At 36.3% G+C, this 25,883-nt stretch overlaps 2 protein-coding genes across 8 annotated transcripts in view; one reads left to right on the top strand and one right to left on the bottom strand.

Annotated features, from left to right (window-relative positions):
• Positions 1–7,122: 7,122 nt before the first annotated feature.
• On the top strand, positions 7,123–16,626 carry LOC139148380 (CBY1-interacting BAR domain-containing protein 1-like). Of its 3 annotated transcripts, none has more exons than XM_070719816.1 (7): positions 7,123–7,335; positions 9,660–9,894; positions 11,185–11,253; positions 11,433–11,534; positions 12,712–12,822; positions 13,380–13,496; positions 13,887–16,626. In XM_070719816.1, exons 1-7 carry the CDS (start codon positions 7,304–7,306, stop codon positions 14,124–14,126), a joined length of 906 nt encoding a protein of 301 aa, XP_070575917.1. In that variant the 5' UTR covers positions 7,123–7,303; the 3' UTR covers positions 14,127–16,626. The 3 variants fall into 3 exon arrangements, with proteins under 3 accessions (XP_070575917.1, XP_070575916.1, XP_070575914.1); XM_070719815.1 differs by lacking the exon at positions 7,123–7,335 and adding an exon at positions 7,407–7,711 and having other exon boundaries at positions 13,383–13,496; XM_070719813.1 differs by lacking the exon at positions 7,123–7,335 and adding an exon at positions 7,407–7,711.
• Positions 16,627–17,014: 388 nt separating this feature from the next.
• Positions 17,015–25,883, bottom strand: part of LOC139148378 (RNA-binding protein 12-like) — a 29,666-nt gene continuing 20,797 nt past the window's right edge. For 3 of the 5 annotated variants that reach the window (XM_070719809.1, XM_070719808.1, XM_070719810.1), the window contains exons 2-3: positions 21,062–24,117; positions 17,015–18,856 (exon numbers count right to left, since the gene is read on the bottom strand). In XM_070719809.1, the coding sequence (XP_070575910.1) occupies positions 21,066–24,083 (3,018 nt within the window). In that variant the 5' untranslated portion in view covers positions 24,084–24,117 and the 3' untranslated portion in view covers positions 17,015–18,856; positions 21,062–21,065. The remainder of the gene's footprint in view (positions 18,857–21,061; positions 24,118–25,883) is intronic. The other 2 variants (XM_070719812.1, XM_070719811.1) reach the window with 1 other exon arrangement.

The raw sequence follows: 25,883 nt of genomic DNA, 5'->3' as shown, positions 1-25,883 counted from the left end.
TAACCACTTGAGTCGGCCACATTAAAATCCTCAAAGCTGATGATCGTACCAACTTAGACAGTGAAGCGGAAGACCACTCGTCATGTTCCAAAGAGTGGTTTTCCGCATTCGATAATTACTGCCCCCGAGATTAACAGAACGTCCATCACCCAAAACACCCGTAGGTTTGTACACAATCCCTCTATCTATGAGACTGTGCAGACTGTGGTTTGTAGTTTCCACTGTCACCTCTGATCCAAAACTCCTCGCTTGTTGATATTCGCAGTGTCCCTGTCCCCAAAAACATCCCTTGGAGATATTGTGGTACCCAAGTCCTTTTAAAGCATGATCACTTCTTGACTATATCGTCCTAGATATACAATTTATTGCAAGTTTCTCCATTCGCTCACCGCCATTCTAAAGATTTTAATTAGTTTATTTGGTACACTAGTTTGTCTTGCCCGCAGGCGAATAATTCTTGCATTCCACAAAAATTAGACTCGCGTGTCAATCAACCTGAATTACTGCATCTTTTGCGGCTATTTCTCCTCTAGCAGCGGTGCCTACACTCTCCTGCACACATACGGCGCGGTAGGTCACGAGTCTGATATGTCTAAGAGTCGTACAAATATTTGCAATGAGCAAAACTATTTCAATACTCGCAGTTTTAGGGTTATCTATGGCATCCTGAGAGAGAGAGAGAGAGAGAGAGAGAGAGAGAGAGAGAGAGAGAGAGAGAGAGAGAGAGAGAGAGAGAGAGAGAGAGAGAGAGAGAGAATAATTCTTCATATTTGATTATTTATGTCGCCTGCAGATGTTACGAAAATGTTACAACAAATCGACAAATCCAAATATTATCCTATCACATGCGGTACCTATCGTACGTCAGCAAAGGTGACGCGTGGAAGAATTGTTAGAAAACTAAAGTAATTAGTGACGTGGGAATGTCAGGATGACTACTGCAGAACATGTACAAAATATGGAAGGAAAGGGTGAATTGTCTATTCCCAGAAACCTAAAGGTTCTCATGTAACAGTTGGCACAACAAACGATGTTGTCCAGTGCAAATTAATGTATCTTAAACTATAAGCATGGTGATGATACGCTAATTCTTTTGAAATCTGTGACCCGATTATCGCGCACAGATGTGGACAAGCACTGATCACAGCACAGTTTGAACAATTCAGTTCATAAAAATAAAACAATAGAATCAATATTGTTCACTGTTTCCATGGGGCCATTCACCAGTAATATCACGATTATTTAATACTCCATGTACCCTCGAAATTTTAGAAGCCCGAACGGCTCCGCTCTGACAAACACACTTTTCGTGAAGGTGATCGTCACAATTATGAATTTTTAATGCCGGTATCAAAACGAGATTTGGTATGTAGAATTTTACGTGGCATTCAATATCATTTACTCCCAGAAGTTAAATATTTCTACTACGTGTAGGGGTTAACACGAAAAAAACACCACCGTTTATTATTTTAATCCCTTTCAATCATCATCAGCCTTTCCCGTGGAGCTTTTAATCAATAGCGACCCAATATTTTAATCCGTTTAGACAAATTTTAAAATCTACACCCGGTAAACGATTACACAATATCCAATGCGACTTTATTGTCTTCTAAACCCGTATGTAAACGTGTCACTAATTTCATGAATTATCTTTTAGAACCAAATTGCAAATATATTGTGTTTGGTATTCTCCACGTCATGTTGAATTTGACTTAACTATAATGGCATGGTATACCTCACGACGCCAGACAGTAAAACTCTCTGGACTGATATATTTTGTGTTTAAACTTTAACACTGCAACAACTGTGCATCCCTGAGACAACAACAAGCCTGCATGCCTCTGACATTATAGAGCATAGAACTGTAAGTTACAACAAATGAAACTAACGAACAAAGAAATAATATTATATGATAAATAACTTCATACATAGACAAACACACACACACGCACGCACACAACTATACAGATGCCATCATGGGAAATTAGTGATCGATAATAAAGCTAAGTGTTATAAAAATAACATAAATTACTTCATGTACAAGTACACAGCTACACATACACAATACATATGTCCTCATTGGGAAATTACAGTGCTCGATGCTAAAAGCAGTTATAAATAATAACAAAACTACTTCAAGTACAAAGTAAGTATAATAGTTTTATGCATCCTGCAATCATCAATATCAGATAGAAACAGACACACAGGTATATATATATATACTGCATACTCCAAGATATGAAACAAAAGTTTTAGATCAGATATGCCCACTATTATACTATTATCACAGAACATAATGTTTACAGAACTGTAAATAAATTAAGTAAACTAAAATTCACAAAGGACTGGTATGGCATTTTATATTCTTTCATCCCGACTAATGAGGGACGCCCTCGACGGCTCAAGGAGGACACGATACGAAAACCAGAAATGATTTTGAGTACTCACAATCTCGAGTGAGCATGCGCCTTGGAAACTCCCAATGGTTGTCTTCGGTGTTAGGGCAAGCGTGATGTTGGAGTTTATCTTGCCATTTGAATAGTACTTCAGGACGAATGCCTTGTATTTTTATTCAAAACAGTAAAGAATGTAGATTCCATCGACAAATGTCATATGTGTACACAGGTTCCAGTATCAAATAAAATGGGACCAGGTGTACTAAAATATACATGAGATTATTATGTAAATTTGTTTATTCCTGTCTCCTTTCAATAAAAGGTGCTACAACATAGTCGAATATTATCTCAAACCGAGATTTTGCTTTATTAATTTATTGCATTGGCTACACTGAAGCCAAGAAGCGATGTCATAACTTCGGACCTCTGAAGACCAATGAAAGACTGCGTTTATAGAAGCTGTCCTCTACCTGAAGAACAGACGTCCATGGTCTACTGTTTTGTTTATGTCGCGGTCTTTGATTATATCAGTGCACAGCCACAAACTTGTTTCTCCCAATCGTCTAATTTGATTTTGACATTCCTATTTAATGCAAATGTCTTTTATATTCTGACATTCAACGCGAGGCGCCATGACGTTTTCACTGTTGGTTTGCTGTCACGATAAGACCGCTTTCTGATTTAACAACCATGATTTAACCTGTTTACCCCAATTTCCTCAGCCTGTAGACAGGTCTACCATCACCATTGATAACAATAAAATGGGTTGGCATGAACTATGATGATGAAGGTTTAACGGAACAAGATCGGTCCTGAACACGACAACAAAGATATTTAATATTTTATGATGACTATTTATATGTAAGCTCACTGTGAGTTAGGTACGGATACTGTTTGTTGGCCCTCACAGATATAGCAAGTCGAAGCCTGTGTGCAAGGCGGCCGTGCTCCTTAGCCATAAACTATTTCCATAAAGCATAGAAGTTCAAGTTTGACAGCACACAATGTCTGCTGGAGCACTTTGATTTTATCAATTTGTCACAATCGAAAACAAGACATTTCAGTAATATCTTTCGCCGCATATGAGTCTTTCTTGTCATTGTTTAGGCAAATGTGAAAAATGAACAATTGTTTTTGGTCAAAGTCGCTCTATTTTGACATTTATGTGATATCAAGAAATCATTGTATTATTGCATAAAAGTCACTCGGTATACAAAATGACATCTGTACACATCTGCAAAAATGTCAAAAATCACCCCTTTCCTGCATGCGACAAGTGATTTTGTCTATGTATTCTGGACAAAATGGATTTTCTCTTTTTCCGACTTTCTTCTTTGTGACAAATACACATTGCCGCAATGTCAGACAATCCTTTGTGCATCATAAAGTCAGTATTTTTTTAGTTGTTTTTGAGAGTGTATACGGTGTTTGATATAGCTAGCCACTGCAAGGCATTGTGAAAATACTAAATAGACACATTAGATTGTCAAGGTAAAAATGTACAAATTTCGGACCTGCCTTATAATTGAGTTCAATATTACGACCAAACACGGCACTTTGAGTAAAATTGAATTAAAATTATTACACAATTTGTGGAGTGATGGGGATGTTTGTTTTGCTGAATATTTCAATGATTGCAACAAATCTCTTCTGCAAAAGTAAAGTCACATAGCTATAAATACTCGCTTTCCCCTTAGTTTATGATGATATATATGTTCAGTGTTTTCTTCGTACAAGTGTTCTTCCTGGTTTTGTACATGGGCCTAAACAGTTGCTTTTCACAAGTTGTGCATGTAAAGGCCATTATTCGGGGAACGAATAGTCCCCGAAGGATTATTCCTAAATTTTCGTAAGCAATAACAATCCCAATCATTCTCGACGAACAAGTGCCAGACAGCAATCAACTGAACGCCTTTGTTGAAGCATCGTGGAAGACAAGACAGAAACGAGACGGAGTATAACTAGTGAGGTAGGTAAATGAATATACACATGAACAAGCGGACGAATGGATATATAAATAAGTAAGTAAGTAAACAAATAAACAAATAATTAACAAATAAATAAATAAATAAATAAATAAATAAATAAATATGTATTCAATCAAAGTCAGCTAAAAACGCTTTGTTCATATCAATGCAAATTAGTTAAAATTGGCAAAATTTACAAATAATTCATTTTAATACTTTAGAAATGTCATCGACGAATTGAATCTCATTGTTTTCGTGTATCGTATGTCACCCTTGCACAAGTAACATCGTGGCAAGATCGTGAAATCATTTAGCCGCTTGTTGCATTAAGTTTCCAATGAGAAATGGGGGTACAAGTTGGTTGTTTGTTTAAGTGGATCTCATATGGTGAACAAAGATTTTCGACAAGAAATTACTGGGAGCAGGCCTAATAATTGCAGTGGGACATGTAACAAACAATGCATTCTGCATCTGCTATGATCTACACCACAGACATACAACAACACCAGGAGCTAGCAGTACACTTTTAACCTCCTTCTGCGAATAATAGTGTTCCAGAAATCATCCTCATTATTTATTTATTTATTTATTTATTTATTTATTTATTTATTTATTTATTTATTTATTTATTTTCTTTTTTCTTTATTTATTTATTGGGATAACCAACAGGAGTAAATTCCCAATTACAGGCTCCGCAAAACATAAAAATACATACAAATACAAAGAGGAGGGAGGGAGGACATGTCAAAAATTCCGAGAGTTCACTTAGGTTGATAATTTTTAGTGGAAATAAAACATTAGTCCCCGAAAACTAAACAAATAAAAAGTAAATGAATGAACTGTCAATCAAATGGTTTGGGAAGAAGCGTATGTTTGATTTGCACAAGTTCGTTTTCCCAAAGGTAACGCAAACTAAGACGTGCAAAGGATCGGTCTAAAATACAGGCAGTGTGAAAGGAGGACAACTTGCAATAAAGCCATAAGAATTGGTTCAAGGCTCGTCATTTACCTTCAAGTCTCACCTGGCTTGAAGGTAAATGATGCGCCTTGAACTTACATGAACTCGTAAGGCTGCGTTCACAAATAACGATTAGGGGGGGGGGTGGCTGGAGGAATCTCGATTGAAATCTTTTTTTTTCAGATGCCCCCCCCCTAGGTACCCTAAAAAATTTTCAAATGCCCCCCCTCTATATGGTCAAAATTTTTCAAGTCCCCCCCCCTAACTATCACAGGCCCGCATATTTGTAAAGGACGTGAGCGCAGAAAAAATAAACATGTATTGCGCCGTTCTGCTCACAGGTGTTCAACACTACCTGTATTAGCACTTTGTATAGTCATATTTCCAAGGCAAGTTCTTTAAATGCATCAGTGAATTTTTTAGATTTATTGGTCTAAAAGCCAACTTGAGTTAATCCAACTCTGGCCAGGTCAATTGCTCCTGTTGAAGAGCACACAAAATGCAATCATGAGAGAGTAGGAAAATTGTGAATTCTGGCTAATTGCCGTATTGCACAGTGACCTACCAAAAAATTGTTTCAAAACTACAAGACCTATATGAATTAGATGCTACTCAAAATTGACAATACCGGAAGGTTAAAATATTCCATCAAATAAATGTTTTAATCTCTGAAATCTTGGGCGTGATAATTGCAAATTTGGTTAAAAAATAAATAATTCCATTTGGTCACATATTTTTTCTTTTAGTCTTTACTATTCAAAGTTTTACTTCTGTATAATTTTATAATAAGAGTGTGAAAATTTAGAAAATCAAGCATGGTGACCCCATCTTTAAGAATTCAAACATTTCTATGTTTTCTTCCATGTGTTGCTCTCTGGCCTAATCTTGTGTACAAGTGAGTTTCACTGTCATGAGTGTCATTTGAGCAAAACTCTTCTTCAACTACCATGTACATCAGAGTCAGAGCTGTCTCTGTCACTGTTCAGGTATGCAGTGACAGTGACACTGCAGTAGCAGGGTAGTATCTGATAGTGACACTATCCGTAGGCAGTAGCTGTATTAACTTTGATAATTTTGGCAATATTTTTGTTCAGTTTTACAACTGCTTTCTTGTTCTACTCCCTACAGCATGTTGAATTGTCCAGTATTCAGCTTGCTATCACAGCCTATGTATGTGTACCATGCATTTGTATCACTGACAACTGACTGTCAGTCTGGACTCCAATTAAATTATCACCAAATACATATCTATATTTATATATACAGGCTTTTTCGACAAACTAAATATTGTGTGTTTGAGCATGCTGTAGGGAGATAGCAAGAAACTGTAGTTGTTATATTGCATAGAAATATTGCAGAAATCATTGACAGTTGCAGCTTCTGCCCTGTTACGAGGCTCGTTTGTTTTTTACGACAAATCACACGTTTAGATTTTTTCGAGATAAAAGTCATGAAATGTGACAAAATGGTTCTAGATTTTGTTAAATTATTACTAACATTACAACATTTTGATGACATAAAAAATGGTATTCATTTTTCATTGAATTACCTACAAAAACTTGGAATTGGAAAATGTAAAACTCAAAAGGGACCCAAAAATTTTCAAGTCTACCCTACAGGTAGAGCAAAATTTTCAAGTCCCCCCCTCCATTACCCCCAAAATTTTCGAATCCCCCCCAACTGTTTTTTTGTGAACGCAGCCTAATCATCGTTCTTTTGTGGAAGGGATCAAACGCCGCCACTCGGTAGTAGTGGCATAATAGCAGCGAGATTTGCGAACGAGATAATTCGAGAAGAAATGGCATACGTAGCTGTGGATCACTGATCGCAGATTTTCCTATTAAGTGAGGGGAAATATTAGAAAGAGGAGTGTTTTCCTCAAAATTAATATATTTAAAGGGTGATTTATTCAATTTTGATCGATTTAATGTAAACGCTGAGTTGCTCACTGTTTAGCAGCTGCTTAGAATTTGAAATTGAAGATGACCAGTCGCGGAGCAGAGGTCCGGGCACGGTAGGTTAAACTTTAACATTTTCTCTTGAAAATCATTAACAGAATCAAAGGCATTCCTGATTTTACTTTACTAGATCAGTATTCAACACCGGATAGCAGCTTGGAGCGATTCCTACTGTGGTAGCTACCACAGTCCCATAACTTATCAGCTGTTATTGACAAACCGGTAAACGTATGCGACGGCGGCCATCTTGTGAAATATTTGTGAGTGTTACTATGCTGTGATACGCTTGTTGGTCTCCAACACCATGTCTGCGACGTATCTGGGAACTCGACAGGGCCAAAGAGCTAGCGTTCGAAGTAATGCGTCTAGAACATCAGCAACTTCAAGAGGATATACGTCATCTTCCCCCCAATATGTACAACCAAGAGAAAGGTAACGGTAAACCGAAATGACCCGACCAGTGCAGTAGCAGCTGACAGGCGCCCATACCCAAACACCAGCCTCAATATACTATGACAATAGCTTCATTGTCGTGAATTGTTCACTTCGTATATAAACAACGGTTCACCATTGAAAGCTTGGGGAATTCAAAAAGGGCTTCTTTGTAAGATTGCTGGCAAGAACTAAAACAAAAGAAATCTCCGAAAGTACGGAGATACCAAGTTTTCTGTGAATTCTGTTTTGGGTGAAATAGTTATGCTGCAGATGATCTGATGAATGGGCGTTTTGAAATTAATTTTGCGTGTGTAATTTTGTTGCATCAATGTTCCATCTGTGATTTTATTTGTTGTTCCACAATTAATTTCTCTTTGTTTGTGTGTACTAATCATGTCACTTTTTTATCGTTGGTATCAAAATTGTGTATCTTGTATTTCTTGATGGTACAAAGTGGATCGGTTTCTCTGTCTTGCTGTTTGCTATGATTCAAGTATTTACTGTTCACCCTGCAAGTAGATGCAGGACACTGCACATGCCTTTAACAATCATGCGAATTATGCTTTTTACTTCGACAAGTCACGAATGTGGTTGTTTAATTGATACATGTAGGTCAGTGATATACTTCATCTAGGCTATGACAGATGCAATGGCTGTGACTAGTATATGTCACTCATGAAATATTTTCCTCCAGTTAATCATCATGTGTCTGTATATATGTTGTTCCACAGTGGCACAAAATTCCTTTTCAAAGTAATTTGGCAACCATATGCTATCATAAGCACTTGAGTGTTTATGCAAAATATCAAAATTTTAGCAAAATTCAGAGAAAAGTTGACTGGTGTATATTTTGATATAGGTGACAAAAATTGACTTTGGTGCTCAAAGGGTTAAGGTGGTAGGAAAGCTATTTTTGCACCAATTCTTTTCTCAGAGTTAATGTCAAGTTTCAAGTGTTAGAATCAAGATATTTAGTTCAAATTTTCAGGATAACTCCCTTAGTTAATATTTTCTCCAAAGAATATAAAAATTGTATATTTGCAGCCATGATTTTGAAATATGACACAAGTAAATATTAAAATTTAATTTTTCATATATTTTTTACATACATGTAGGTCAGTGATATACTTCATCTAGGCTATGACAGATGCAATGGCTGTGACTATATGTCACTCATGAAATATTTTCCTCCAGTTAATCATCATGTGTCTGTATATATGTTGTTCCACAGTGGCACAAAATTCCTTTTCAAAGTAATTTGGCAACCATATGCTATCATAAGCACTTGAGTGTTTATGCAAAATATCAAAATTTTAGCAAAATTCAGAGAAAAGTTGACTGGTGTATATTTTGATATAGGTGACAAAAATTGACTTTGGTGCTCAAAGTTTGGTGCTGTCTTTCAGTTTGAGTTGATAATGTCATCTATGCAATAGTGTTCAGTAAGTCGAAATATGAGTGTCTGCTTTTGGAATATCAACATTATAAACAATGAAGGTCAGCTGTTATGAATGTTACTTTTCGGAAACATTGGCAAAGATAATTCAAGCTGGTCATTAAACAGCCACATATGGTGTTTTGGCCTTTTGACTTGGCTTAGCGGTTGCGTGACATTTGGATCGACTGCTGTGCACACAGCCATCTGAGAATCAACCGTGTACAGCACTCTCTTTATGATAAATACCGGGCAACTGGATATGACAATGTAACTGAGATAGGCATGATGGAATGTCACCAGTCTACCTGGCTAGAAAAGGATTAATGCAAATCAGGACAGCACAAAGCTATCATCATAAACCATAGCGCAATATTGGTACTCACAGTTGCCACATAAGTCCCTGGTTGATCACCATTTTTTATCACAAACACCTGCGAAACGAGTCTTGCTACCCTTTATGTGCCTATGCTAAGTCAATGCACACATGCTCTCTTTTTCAAAAAACAGGGAAAACCAATCCAAATTTGTACAGTCCAGAATAGATAATATAGAGAAACACTATGCAGAAATATGCCAAGAATTTGCTTCCTACACACGGAAGACAGGCAGACTTCGAGACAAGGGGGATGCAGTGGCAAAAGCAGTATTACTTTATGCAGATTCAGAAACTCCATCTATGAAAACTGGGTTGACAGGATTTGCGGAATGTTTGTCATCAGTTCAAGATTATAGAAATGCAGAGGTAAGATCTTTGGTGATTGGTTTCAGATATGGTAGCTGGTTTCCATTTGCAAAGAAGGCTAACTGTAAAATAAATTATAAATTGCTACTGTTAATGCAGAACAATGTACAAAAATAGAATCAAGGTCAAGGAATTTCTAAGGATACCAGCAAGATAGTTTACTCTAAAATTTCAAAACATCCACATCAAAACAAAATGCAGTGTGCAAGTAAGAATGTATTTTCTCAGCAGAGCAAACAGTACTGCAGTATGCTTGCAAATATCACATGACCAATATATGTACTTTGTTTGACTTAAATTCTGTAAACTGCAACTTTTGGCGTATTTTACAGTTTTTCTTTTTTGTGTGTAATTTTGCGAAGTAGTTTCTTGTTCTGCTCCAAAGATGATGTTAAAATACCATGTGTTCCAAGCTAAGACTAGAATTTAATGTCAAACCACATCAAATTGTACACAATGCATGGTGTATACAAGGTTAATAATTTGTATTTCAACATACTTTTGGGAAAGAATAGGAAAAGGTATTTATGCTATACAACCAAAATAATGAAAGTTATCCTAAGTTAAAGCTTTTAAGAAGGATGGGTTTTATAGCTTTATCTTTGAGCAACTTGACTATCTATGCACAGCTTTCAAAGAAGAGCAAAGGACTAAAGTCAACCAGTAATGCAAAAAACCAAGAATTGAGGACGCCTCTTTATTTATAACTTTTATATTTTATAACTTTTATATTTTATTTATCCATGAGTAGTAAATATGTAATAGCATGTTCTCTATTAGGGGATTTTAGGGGAGGGCCAACCCTGTGTTTTATGCATAACTATTCATATGTTAACAACTGCACAAAAGAATTCATTTGCACAACACAATTTACAAATTAAGATGATTATTATGTAAATTGGCCACCCATCTGTTTTTCCAAGCTTCAGAGAACACAGCAATATCCATACCTTTTCAACCATCTGATTATGGTATATCGCACTCAGACTATAAACTCAGAGTACATTCAAACACAGTTATTGTCATGCAGTATTTGTTTTAGGATGCCATATGTTTTTATATGACTGGTATACACAAATTATAGTATAGTTGGCCATGCAGAAGACGACCCTAAGACTCTTTCATAGCGCAGTTCTCCATTTCAAATCATTCTGTTTTGTAATAGAATTGTTGACAGTTTCTGTAATGCATGCTTCATAGATTCATAATCGTAGCCAATCATAGTTTAATATTTTTATGCAATATGGTATTGTTATCCACACTGCTCACCATGAATTTCGTATTTTCCAGGTCGACCGACTTGAGAGAAAAGTTGTCACACCATTGACATTGTATGGTACAGAATGTAAACATGCTAAGGTATGTTATGAAATGTTCACAATATCTGCTTTGATCCGATACAGTGTCATGTCAAATCAAACTTGTAGTTTCATGAATTTTAATGGTACAAGTGTATAGAATAACGATAATATAGCTCAATAAAAAGTATTATGGAAAATAATATGTTGTGATCCATCATATTTTTTCTGTGGTTTCAGAGTGATCTGAAAGCATCCTTCGCGGCATATGGTAAAGAGCAAAAACAGCAGAAGAGGTTGGAACAAGTTAGACTGAAAAATCCCAGTGACAGACATCAAATTGTATCCTTTACGTGTACATCATTTGTTGTGCATCTATCTCTCAGATTGATTTCGACAATCTTCCAAACAAGTAATTGTGAACTGAGCAGCCACTACCCAAGCTACTTATCCAAATAATCAAATAATGCTATGTTTACCAAATAGAAAATTAATAAATAAAGAGCTATATCAGAACGCAAACAGTATCCATCAGCTGAAATCAAGTGTACCAACACAGTTTGATAGTTGTGTGGAAGCCATTTTGAAAGGGGTTTTCAATGCCAGTAACTGTGTTGAAGGCGTAAGCCGGAAAATATTTCTCAAAAACAACTATTTAACTTGAATGAATCATCATTATGTTTGCTGATACCTTGTAAACAAAGCAAATTATGTATAACCTCTTTTGTGTGATGATATTATTGTTTTCCTTGACAATGTTCACAGTCACAGGTAATGTTTGATGGATTCTACCTTTCAAAGACTGAACAGCCATTCCTATGCTGGTTATATAGCCACTGTTACTGGTTCAGAGGATAAACTTTGGTCTCTGACTATTTGGGTTGTTTAGGGAGTACCATTGTTCACATAGTTTTAGTGATTTAACTTTGATTTAACCTCAGTGAACATGAGCGTGTACTGAAAGCACAGAAAAGTAGGCAATCTTGCATTATGATTGTACAGATATGCATCATCTACCAAGTTATGAGAAAAAATATGTGCAGTGCTTTGTCACAATTTGTGACAGTTTGTGGCTTGTGTGATAATAATAGTTACTGTGGAAATAGGTACAAAGCCGTTGTGATCTATAGAGAAATATAACAAGCACAGCTGGATGTGTCGTGAGATGTCTGGGAAGTACTGACATGATAACTAGGCTGAGAACAGTTTTGGCTAGTGTGTGTAAGAACACACAGCATGAAGGAGTTTTGTGCATTCCAACATCTATCAGAACAAGACATAGCGATTGAAGCATTATAGCTTATGGGAATATCTCACTACCTGTCCATGCATCCTGGATCCACATCAAGAAAAATGTGTCTGGTGTGTTTGAAAAAATTGACTGAAAAGTACTAGATGCTATAAGTATGGTTCTTGTTACTGCTCAAAATTAGTAATATTTGGCAATGGTTAACCACTTTAAAATAAATCTACAGTGTCGTAGAGCTGTTCATTGTGTGATAGGGTGTATACAATCTTTTCACAGGCTGAGTCAGAATTGCAGAAGGCCAGTGTTGATGCTACAAGATCTACCAAGGCACTGGAAGATGAGATGGATCGTTTTGAAAAGAAAAAGATGCAAGATATAAAGGTACTTCAGACTCAATCGTAGAATCAATGATATTTATTATTTTATTTATTTATTTATTTATTTATTTATTCATCCAAGATAAACACAGGAGAAATGTCTACATTGGATAGGGTGACTGAAACAGGTGCAAATCACCTTTACAAAGCCAGTCCCCCAAATGGAATGAAATATTTACAAAAGAAAAACATATATGTAAACAATAGGAATAAAAGCTGGATAGTAAGAGAAAGAAAGAAAAACAAATGACAAAAAGCAAAAATGTGTACTATGGTCTACAATTACTACATATACCCTGGATTGTGTTTTGATCAGAATTGTCCAGTGTTAATAAATTGCAAGTATCTACATCCACAAAGTTGTGGTAGACCCATGCTATACGAAAGTCGAAAATAAGACAAATCAATATACCGGTAATATGTGAGTGAGATGTGAAAAACTTGATGCCTTGAAAACCCCATGGAAGTGACCCTCGCATAACGGTAGTCTAGGACACAGAAGCCTTGCTTTGCAATACACAAGCTAATGATATCAAATTATTGCTTGATCTTTTTCATAAGCAGACCATACTGAGAGACTTTGTACAGATAGAGATGGTATTCCATGCCAAGGCATTGGAAGTCTATACACAAGCATTTCAAACACTGATGTCTATCAGTGAGGATGACGACTTGGAGGTACAGTCATATTTTTGTATTCATAATCGTGTTTTTGCCTTAAAAGTTACCAGGCAATATATCATGATTCAAGTTCAAAATTACCGGTACTCAATAATTTCAATAATTTACAGGTTTATGCGGTATTTCAAAAGTAGAGATTAAATTTTACCATTTAAATGATAACTTTTAGGAACTAACTTGAAATACAACATGAAACTCAACACCTGCACAATGGGCAGGCACCTTCAGTCTACAAAGTCTTTAACTGCAACCAATCAGGGTTAAAGAGATTTGTTTCGTTTGAAAGTGGTCACACCAGTAAAGATCATCGTATAATCAAAACTGAACTAATATAATACATTTCATCAGAAAATTACACCTAACTTCTTTTATTTATCTACCTGTTAGGAATTCCGCAATTCTCTTCGACCTCCCAGTACACCTGGCACTTCCCGACTAGATCTGGTCAGAGCTGGCTCCAAAGGGTCCCTGAATTCAACATCTCGCAGCACAGGCAACAGGCACACTCCATCCACAGACAGACGCAATGGTAGTCACCATGATAATCACAATATGACCAACCATGATGACGATGATGATGATGAGGAAACTGATGAGGATGAAGATGACAGCTACTACCGATCATAGAAACAGAATCTGATTTTAAATATCGTAATCCATCCACCAGACTGTTGGTTATGTGTACTACCAATGTGTCTATGCACTATTACATCACCTTATTCTAATTTTTCTTCAATAGTATGATTGTTTAAGAACACTCTTGATGGTCCAATGCTTATAGGATTCTGTTTGCATATAGCATGTTGCAGTTAGTATTTGCTGTAATTACAATATAATAACTCTTATGTTCACAATTTTCAACTAGTTTGTCCACAACAGCACTGACTTTGGAAATATTTAAAAAAGTCTTGTAAGTTAAAAATGTCCCTTTTTTTCACAGTGCATGATTTTAATTTATTTGCAAATCTAATCTAACATATAATGCAGTTTCTCACAGAGTCCTAAATCTTGATTGCAGTATTTATTAAAAGGGGTAAAGGCTTTTATTGTACAGCAGATAGGTATGTTATTATGAAGTGTACATGAGTGTATATTTGTATTGAAAACGGCTATTGAAAAGAGGATTTGGATAAAATTGTATGATAAGGATGATGAAAGGTAAATTAAAGTCTGTATAGTTTAACATCCTTGTGAAAAACCTGTGATGTAAAGTTACTGTGACATATGTATATATAAAACATTTGAAAACTAGCATTGTAAATACTACAAAGGCGTCCAAGCAAATTGCATTTGAAATCAGTGATTTTAGTGATATTATTTCCAAAAAAATCAATTTTATGTAAGTTGTTTTTGATCAAAACAAGTGCCTTGATAACATGTAAAAAGTATCTGAGTGGTATTGAATTGTGTGCAACCACAAACAAATTTCCCCTGTAAATTGTATTTATAACGATAATTATCTAACAAGATTCAGCATATCAGTACCCCCATGCCAGTGTTTTTTGAAACTATGTACGGTACTACCTCTACATCCATGAATTTGATTTATGTGCAAGAAAGAAGTACAACCCCATCTGTTTATGCTAGAGCTAACCGTAATGTGAATCTGCAGCATGTACCAGTGATAAAAGGTACATATCTAAATGCAGTAATTTTACCAACGCAGGGTATGATGCTAAACTCAACTTTTGTTAGTTTCTGTGACCAACTCACTTTAAAGTAAATAGTGAGCCATTTTGTTGCCTTGCTTTTTGTAACTTTGTTATATTGGTATTTTTTAAACATTTTTTCTACATGAGATCTAGCTTTGTGTTAATAATGAGGATAAATAGTTCCTTAAGGTTTACTTTCTGATAAATGGTGCAGCTGTGGAAAATATCTCACAAAAGAGGTATTTCACTTCTTGTCTTGTGGTCTGATCTTTTCTCAGAAACTAGGCAATATTGACTTCTCTTATTGGTGTTTGATAGTGACGTCCATGCAGATACAGTTATTCTCATACCAGCATCTGATCCTTTCAGTATTTCTATTTTCTCAAGCACCCATTCCCTCCACATTTGTTACGTCAGATACTTCCATGTGGATACAGTTATTCTCATACCAGCATATGATGCTTTTATTATTTCTATTTTCTCAAGCACCTATTCCCTCCACATTTGTTACGTCAGCTAGATCAGTATTATTTGTATCCCTGATTAAGTATTTCATTTGTGCATTGTTTCTTGGATATACTGTGTACCAATAACCATTTTTCCCATTGTTTCTTTGATATATTGTGTACCAATAACCATTTTTCCCTCTTTATTTGTCACCAAAATATTTTCTTTAGAGTATGATTTATGTTAGATTATAAAAACTTTTTAAAGATAGAAAGTTTTCCAAAATGATTGGTGCTTTGAAAATACTTCTACATGGTGAATCTTTTCTGTAGCTCTTGTAAAACTGATTATTTTGAATCCCAAGGATAGTATACACAGCAGTAATTAAAACACCTGTCAAAATTGATTTTTGTTACTTTTTGCTTTTTAATTTCAAAGAGCATTTCTAGTTTCAGAAAGCATTTCATGTACAATTTTCCATCCTTATGAAAATCTTTTTAAAATGGAGTAGATTTTGTAAACTCAAAAAGCAAATGAATACGTGGATATGAACGTTTTTATCCCCAATAAAAGGATTTAAATGCTCATAGGTATGGTATATTCTATAGTCTTTCATTGATTCCAATGAAGAACAGTCAAGCTTCCAGACAAGTGTTCACAATTACTGTAACACAGTCAAGTAATGAAGTCTGGTGCTCAGCTAAAAATATTTATTAATGTCTGTGAATTTATGGTATTATTTATGTTAAATTAATCCAAGTACACTAATTACATATGTATTGAAATCTATCAATGGACTCAACAGAAAAGATAGCTTTAATATAATAGTGGCTTAGCGTAGGTATAGATGACCCTTTCAGAGACATCATCATAATCTGCTACAAGGTGACTATGTTATTGTATATGTAAATTTACCAATAAATTATTCAATATGGAAGTCTATTTTTTGTATCTGTACACTGTGCTCATGTCAATACACCAGTTGTCATGAATAAAACCAGACTCAAACAGTCAGTGTTTTCACAACATCTACAGATGTGTGTGCTTGTGTTTGACAGTTCACAACGTGTGAGTTCCAATGTACTAAACTAATTCTGATATCATGCTTGTCAATTTTGATCAAACAAGTACTGTAACTGGTGCCAATTATCGTACTTGCTCACTTATTTTCTGCATATCTTTTTTGTGCATACATGAAATTCCATCTTTACCCAGAACTTTGTTTTATAGTCATGTAAATCTCCTTATGTACATTCAAGCAACTTACAACTCACCCACAGAAGACTTACTTCAGGGAGAACGTATTGCAAACCAACAACCTTCCCAAAGAATGTTGCCAAAATGTTTTGGGCATTAACGATGATATAACTGAGGAACAATATTTTCTAGAAAATAAAGACGAGGTACTGGCCATGATGATGAAGAAACAAGATAACTCATCTTTTATTTGTGTCTTTACTAAATAAGATAAACAAGCTAGCCTTATGACTCAAAACATGTCTACTGATGTCTTCCTTGTGTATACACAAAAATGTCCTCATCATCTGAACGTAACACAACTGACAAACAGCTTAAACACAAACAGCAATGCTTCCTGTAAGTTAAACTTTCTGAATATCTTGTATCTCTGAAAGAAAATCTACATAGCTAGAGGGTCTGATAAAGTGATATCTCTGTACAGACAAACTGAAGACAGAGGCCCTTTACCTATATACTGGCCTTTTACTATTACCTAGAGGAACTGAGAACACTGAGGAAGTATGAGTTCCACATATGAAATCATTATATAAACTGGAGTAATCTTGTTGAAACTTTACATGGTGAAAGAAGTATGAAATATATCAGTACAGATGTTCATTCATATCAAACAGCTACAAATTTACAAAAAATCTTGAAACACTTTGTCAAGATTTCTTGCATGAAAAGAAAACATTGTTAGAGTGTTATGCGGGAAATGTTCCCTTCACAGCACTTTGTCATAAAGCAGTGACCACATCTGGTCATTTCTCTTTTTTATCAAATGAAATGAGTTCCTTTTACAGCGAGATCAAAGACCCACAAGAAATGAACTTTACAAGGCTTAACAAAAGTACTCATGGTAGCGCAGCAATAATTAACATCTCAATGTAATCAACACTCATACATATTTCTAGAATTTATAGAATCAACAATTCTTCACATTCAACTCCTCAAAAGTTTAATCTGTCCACATGAAAATCACAGCAGTTAAGTTTACCTCTCAACATTCTTTGAAAAACTTTCAGTGATTCAATGACCCATGAATTGCGTTCTTCTCAAAAAAATGCAAAAAAAAGATCACTTTGAGTTGTTGATACATTCATTCACAATGATATCTTGCCTCTGAACCTTAATGACGAAAGAAAATTTGTAAAGGACTGAAATACTTCAGAAGATATCTAGCAAAGTCACTGGACTGAACTGCTACTGATATGCACCTAAACTTTTAGACAAACTAAAATCAACATATTTTGAGTCCTTTTTTTTGACATTATTTTCATATTTAGTTTTACTTTTTTAGCTAAAATAACATGCTACAAATAGACAGTCTCTAACTATCTTCACCTTTAATAAAACAAAATACTCACTCTGATGGAAAAATGCCCTTTGTAGGTCACCTAAGTACCTTAATATCTTGATTTCATAAAAATAAAAGATACGACAAAATTTTTCATTATCAAAGAGAAAATTTACATGTCAGTTCCCTGGCATGATATCATGAAAATGCCAGATTTGAAAGAGAGTATGATAGGTTATGAAAATAATTGATCATGTCAATGTTTGTGAATATCAGAGGAGTAAAGCCAACAAATATCACATCACATTTGACATGCAACATGAATTTATAACAGACAAAACTGACAACAAAGATATGAAAAGTTGAAGCAAAATAGGCTTTTTTAAAGTAGTTGCATCGGGACCAGACCCTCAGTAACAGCAACAAACATTGTTAATGTATAGATAGATTTTCTCTTTGATATATAAAAGACAGTACACATACACTGGAAGGTGTTGTAATGTCAACCATCCTATAAACAGCAATGATGTACTGTGATGATAGAACTGTTTCCTTCGGATCAAGGACCCTATTTTCACAAAAGTCTCTTTTGCTGTCCTACAGTAATGCATCTCGAAGTCTGCAGCTACTTCTAAACAGTTGTTCAACCTCTTCAGAATGCTCAGTAGCACTGGATTTCTAAATTCTGCTATCCTATCTGAAATAACCACTGTATCTGGCTCCTGAAAGACATAAAGTAAGTTAAATAACATATGGGTCATTTTGTGTACTCGAGGGGGCTGTGTGGGTTGCTGTCCTGAAAGCTGTTAGTAGTGTGATTGTAAGTTTACAGGGCAAGAACAAATTACTCTAGGCTTCAAAAAGAACTTTTTGCCCCAAATAATGTCAAGCAACTCCATGCAAATATGTATTTATTGAAAGACAGAATCTGATGCCATGGCACAAGAAATTAAGAATTCCCATTCAGCATTTCTCTTGTGGAACTAAAAGATTTCTTGTTGAAATCTCAGTGCAATTGGCTTCAGTAACATTCTTTGATGAAATGTCAGTGATTTTACCATTTTTTATGGCTTTTTAATATAGCCATAATATACTGTATGACACACTTAAGTTAAAGGCTATTTTTCAAAGCAGCTATGGATGTTGTAATATTTATTCTAGGTTAGTCATCAGTATCACAGCAGTTACTAGAAAATATGGTATCATTGTTCAGCTAGAAGTCCTGAATGTCAGCTGCCTCTGGCTGCACAGAAGCCCAACATAACATAGACTTGACTTCGCATCTTTGTCCCCAGTACTACTGACTGGTAATAATCTGTAGCTACTTAACTAGTGGAACTTAACGGGACTACTTTATTCCATTATTTCAGTTCCAGAGAACAAGCATATTTTCTTCTTTTAAAAGTCTATTTAAATACATAGCATCTGAACATAGTGCTTTGTGTACAGCGTGTAATATTTTTGATCAATTTATTCTAGTCTACAATAAATTATATCATCTATAACGATAACATTGTAGGTCACCTCGAGAAGTTGGCTGTTTGGAATTTTGACATGATCTTCTGAGTACAGCAAGAACATGAATTTTACAAACAGAAAAAAAATAGCAATGAATGCATCACAAGTCACAGCCAGTGGAACTTATATCCTACATTTCAGTACTATGATTGCTTGAAGTTATTATCTGAAAACAGAGTTTTGATTTAATTTAATCACATCGGAAGTTGATGTTACTGTATATTAAAGCAAATATAATCCAAGAAATATTCTTCGACAATTCCAGGTAAATTCCTGTGATATGAATTTTGTCCAGAAATCTTGGAGTATTTACACATGTCTAAATTGACTTTTGAGAGGAATTTACATAATGCTTGACATATGACCCTTTTGAAAAAATCAGCCAAAAAAAAAGTTGAAGAATGCCAAGAAGTAGTATGGCCCTCTTAAGACACATAGATTTGTATGGATTTACCTCAGTCTAAGCACTGTTCTTGCCCCGTAAACTTTACAATTTTTGTGTATTAACCCTTTGAGTGCGGTAACTTTTCCAAATCAGAATTTCAGTGCAACATTTTACCAATTTTCCTGAATTTTTCTGTAATTTTTTTGATAATTTTCGATCAAATGGATATCATATTTCATTGCCTGCAGTTTTTTATCAAAATTTTAGCAACAATCTGAAAAAAAAAATTGACTGGGAATATTTTATAAAGGCAACAAAAATTGACTATGACGCTCATAAGGGTTAACATATCAGCATTTGTTCTCTCTGTTTCTACACTAAATGCATCATTATACATAGTAACTCCAAAAAAAGTAAGGAGTGCAAAATATCTTTGGTGTTGTTTAAGGATGTTGACACTCTCTTTTTTTTACCTGAAAACAAGTAAAGTATTTTGTAATAGAAAAGAACTCGCTAACTTAAGGCTACAAAACCCTTCTTTCATAATTCACGATTCCATCATCCTTTAAAATCAATGGTTCCTTGAAACTGAGTGTAATCTAGCTACAAAGTCTACGAACAGCATTCTGAAATGCTGTATGAGATGCTTTATGGTTGAGGCATGAATTAAAATGGCAAAATGTCATATCTAAATTGCACACTTGCTTTTGAAGGCAGGCATTTTGGTATTAGTGCAAGCAAAAGTATGTCAGAAAGAGAGATCTTGAATGATTTTTTTAACCTGTGATGAAATCTATGTTTAATGTTGCTACAGAAGGTAGAGATACCAAGCATGATAAACCAGGCAGGTATAAGAGTGACATATTGCTATGACCCTTAGGAAAACTGAAATCAGTGGGATAAAAAGGGCCGGAAAGGTTGCATAACTTTTCTTTAAAATGGCCAGACAAAATCATGTTACATCTCCAGATAGACATATTCACTGATGACAACACAGCTTCATCTGGCCATGTGTTAAATGTACCTGTTTAGGCTAGGTACAGCTGTACCCTTCTTGATCCCATGACTTTGTTGTGAAGCTCTCTTAATGCTCTGACAGCCTGTTGTTGTGTCTCAAAGGCTACTAGAGCATCTCCTGTTGGTTGGCCTGAATCATTGAAGTGAATCCGGATTGAATCTTGCAATGCCCCATATCCGCGGAAGAAATCCATGATTTCTGGAATGGTTGCTCTGTAAGGAAGATTAGTAGCTCCTACCACACAGGACCTAGCTCCTAAATTCTCTACACCTGTTGGCAGTTCATCATGCTTGCTATCATAACCATACCCACCCTCTCTTTGCTGGTCTCTCATTCCCATCATGCCCATTGGTCTCGGCCAATCTCTTCTTCTCATGTCATTGACCAATCGTGGTGGTAGAGGAGGAGTAGCAAGCAATGGAGGTTGTCCTGCATTGGCTGCTGCAGCAGCTGCTGCAGCTCTCTTCTCATGTGCCAGCTTTGCCATGGCTTCATTTTCCTTTAGCCGTTTTTCCATGAACGATTTCTTGACCCTGTCCACATAGATGGTCCTTTCGCGTATGTTTCCATTCTTCCTATCTTCAGCTTTCTTTGCAAACTCAAGACTGTAGAACTCAATGAAGACCTCCCCAGTAGTTTGTCCTTTGTCATTGTATATTCTGAAAATGTTGTGTTTGGGGACAGGAATGCCAGATAAAAACTCCAATATGTCAGCAGTACTTGCTGCATACGGCACATTCTGCATGTGAATGCACGTATCTTCTGTGGTAAGTTCATCAGTTTTCTTCTCTTCTTCATTATTTTTGCTCGGAGCATCATCTTTAGCAATACTTTCTTTTTCTTTTGTGTTCACATCTTCTGGTTCCTTTTTGGGTTGTGCTGCTGTCAAGGTTTCGCTCATCCACTTTCCAAGATCTTTTATTCTCGACTGAAATTCTTCTCTGCTGATGCTGATAACAGTAATGTATCGTGGACCGATGTATTGTCTATTTCTTTCAAGCGCTTTTCTGTACTCATGGATGCTTTTAAACTCAACGTACCCACTTCCTCTGGCCTGTCCTCTCTCATTCAATTCAAGATAGATGTCTTCCTCCTTGATTTCAATGCCTTTAAAGAACTCCAGAATGTGTTTCTTTTCTGTGTGGAATGGCAGTCCTCGTAACGATATACATAGAGTATCTCTAACTGGTGATCTGGATCTCGCTCGTCTAGGTTCTCGCATGTTGTGAGACATGTATGGAGGGCCATCTTTGGAACCCAAGTAGGGTTCATGTCGTCTGTTTGGGTTGTCAGACATCATAGCCCAGTCCCTTTCACTGCAAGGTTGTACATTGATATATCTTGGACCAATATACCGTCTGTTTCGTTTTAAGGCCTCTTCAAAATCACTGTGATTGGCCAGCTTAACAAGGGCATCTCCAGTTGTCTTTCCAGTTCTATCCATTCCAATTTGAATACCACCACGTTCTATCTCCAGGCCAGCCAAAAAATGTACTATATCTTCTTCAGTTACTGTGTACGGAAGGCCTTTCAATATCACACTGGTGACTGGTGCATCAGTCCGCATCCCGTGTGAGAATGGCGGTTGGTCAGGATTTCCATATTGTTGTCTTCCGTGTCTGTCACCACTAAATGGTCTTTCTGGATGCCTGCTGGGTTGATCAAGACGTTCTCTTACATCATGGCCACGCTGACGATCTTCACTATATCTTGAAGATGTGTTTCTGTACTGACTTTCTCGTCTATCCTGGTCAAAATTTGGGACTTCACCGTATCTGCCATCTTGGCTTCCTTTACGTCTGTCATGATCAAATGGGCGGCTATGAGATTCGGTATCAAGACGATCATCGTACCTTTGACTTCCTCGAAACTGTGTTTCATCTGGCCTACCACCGGGTGGAATAGTGTCATCAAGCCGTCTACCAAGATATGGATCTTCAGAAAAGGATCTTTCAAATCTGCCATTGCGAAATGTCTGTTCTCCCGGCATATTTTGACTAATGTGTGGTTCTGAATCTCTCCTTTGTGGATGGTCATGAGATCTCTCTGCATGATATGCTCCATGTCTTTGCTGAGATGGCTCTCTGACTTGAGCTTCTCCCATTCTTCCCATGTGAGAAACTTCGGGAACTCGCCCCATCATAGGATCTTTTTCCAATTCTCTCTGATCATATGGAAACCCTGGTTGATCTGCTCTGCCCTCTCTTTGATCATAAGGAAACCCTTGTTGTATTGGATCGTGTCCTGTTTTGCTGAAGACAGATCTGTCATGCCCATGATGGGTTTCATGTCTTCGGAGAGGATCAAGAGCATGAAGTGGTTCATGAAGATGAGAGGGTTCTCGCATATGAGGTGCTTCAAATCCACGAGACGGCTCATGTCCGCGAGGTGGTTCATGTCCTCGTGATGGTTCATGCCCATGGGGTGGTTCAAGTCCTCGGTGCAGATATGGTGGGTCATCAGGTCTTCCGTACAGACTTGGATCTGATCTCCCCGCATCATATGGTGTTGTCGGAGAAAGCAGATCAGTTGGGTGGCGTCCACTTGGATGGGGATACCCAGGGTGACTGGAGCTAAGTCCTGCCTCTTGGGGTAAGGACATACCAAGTTTTGGTCTATCATAACCTCTGTCATCTGTTACAGGTGGTATAGTTGGTACTTTTGCTCTCTCATAGCTTCTTTCATCCGGTACAGGCGGCATATTTATGCTATTTGCAGCTTCAACAGCTCCTTCGAAAGGATCTCCACGCTTTCTGGCTTGAGCAGCTCTGCTCGCTGCAATGACATTTTGCATTTCAGCTTTACTACTCAGCATCAGGGTGACCTTCTTACCACACAGCGGCTGGCTAGTCAACAGCATTGCCTTCCTGGCATCTTCATCTCCTCCAAATGCGATGAAGGCATCACCACTCTCACCCCCAACAATGTGTACTCCTCCATCTGGGATAGTCAACCCTTTGAAATAGTGCCTGATGTCGAGAGCACTTGCAGCCCATGGAAGACCCTGAAGTCGGATTATGATTGTCATGGCCACCTGTTGCAGGGCACAGTTTCAATGGAACCTGTAAGAAACCAGGACAGGGAAAAACAAATTACGATGCAAGATTTACAAAAAGTGTACATGCAGAGCAGTACCAGCATGTATACACACCTAAACTATTACTTTATCTGTTGTTTCTTAACTTTGAGCCTACAGTATGCATGTTACATATGGTCTCCTTTACAGTCGATTTCCATTGACTTACAAAACATATCTTGTAATAATGCTGCCAGAATTACTATTTTTTCTGAATTGCCCGTACATATATGTTCTCGTGTTTAAAGAATCCACTGGTGGCCTTTCTATCACGCACTGAAATATATATAATATGGATTCCTACAGTGTCTTTCACTCATTTGGTCTCTATTCTTTGTCTGATATTCTGCAATGATGATAATCTGCATATATATTCCTCTGCTGATTGCAAAATACCACATTCACTCTACTTCAAAACACAAAATTCACACGACTTCATTATAGATGCAGTTATTTTGGAAATGTAGCTCAATGATTGGTGGTAACAATTTAATACCTTAAAAAGAATTTAATGATGGCCATGCCATGCCATAAACATTGGTGGTAACAATTTAATACCTTAAAAAGAATTTAATGATGGCCATGCCATGCCATAAACATGAAACATCTGTATGAAAGCATTATATCTACCCTTCATTGGCATCGTTGGAAACAATTACTTTGTTCTGTGAAATTAATAATAGCAAGATAATATTGCAAAGCGTCATGGTCAAATATAAGAGATAATTTGCACTTTGCTTTTCATGATGCAACTGGCACCTACTGTGGTACTTGATGAACAGTGACTGCAAAGACCACAATTATGAAGTTTTATAAGATCACACTGATCATGAGGTATGCATTTATACCATAATTACACATGTGTACTACATCAAAAGGAATGTAGCTCTGAATAATAATTTTCATCCAAACAATACTACCTATCTCATCCATCTGTCCACAGTCAATTCAAATTGTTTTATAAATTTCATAGAATCTGGGAGCATTCCCAGTTATACACCAAAACCACATTGAAAGTATAGTTAAGTTATTTATGAGAAGATTAGTGCCACCAATAATGGAGAAAATGCTAATTCATCATTATTTGACCAAAGTAATATTGGAAAAAAGTTGAGTCAGGATGGGGGCACCCTCAGAAATAATGAAATACGCAAATTTCATGACTATCATGATAAATCTGATAAAGGTCATCCTAACAAATCTTGAAACCAAAATTGACAACATTTACTTAAAGGCAAGCATTTTCTAGGAAAACTTTAACCAAAAATCATAATATAGATATGCTATAGATAATTCTATAATAGTGTGACCCAATTTGAATGATGTAATTTCAATATGGCTGCCCGGCGGCCATATTGGATCGTATCACAAAATAAATTGACGTGCATATAATGTTATAGCACTTTATCAGTGTACCAACATCGAACGAAATGGGTTCAGGGTTATTGAGTTATGGTTCAAAAACATGGTTTCAGAGAAGGGTTTAAAGGTTTCTTACAACAAATAAGAAAAAGATTTTTAAAAATTTATACATATTAATTTCATGCTAATTTGAACAAACCTGAGTTGGGTCCTTCCAGACATATCATTTCATGCTAATTTGAAAAACCCGAGTAAGTCATCCCAGATATATACAAATTTCATGCTAATTTGAACAAACCTGAGTTAGGTCCTCCCAGATTATATACTACTTTCATGCTAATTTGAACAAACCTGAGTTTGGTCATCCTAGGCATACATGGACCACATACA

The sequence above is a fragment of the Ptychodera flava genome, chromosome 13, assembly GCF_041260155.1.
Source record: "Ptychodera flava strain L36383 chromosome 13, AS_Pfla_20210202, whole genome shotgun sequence".
Lineage (NCBI taxonomy): Eukaryota > Metazoa > Hemichordata > Enteropneusta > Ptychoderidae > Ptychodera > Ptychodera flava.
The sequence above is the reverse complement of the archived record's forward strand: the minus strand, read 5'-3'. Positions and strand labels throughout refer to the sequence as shown.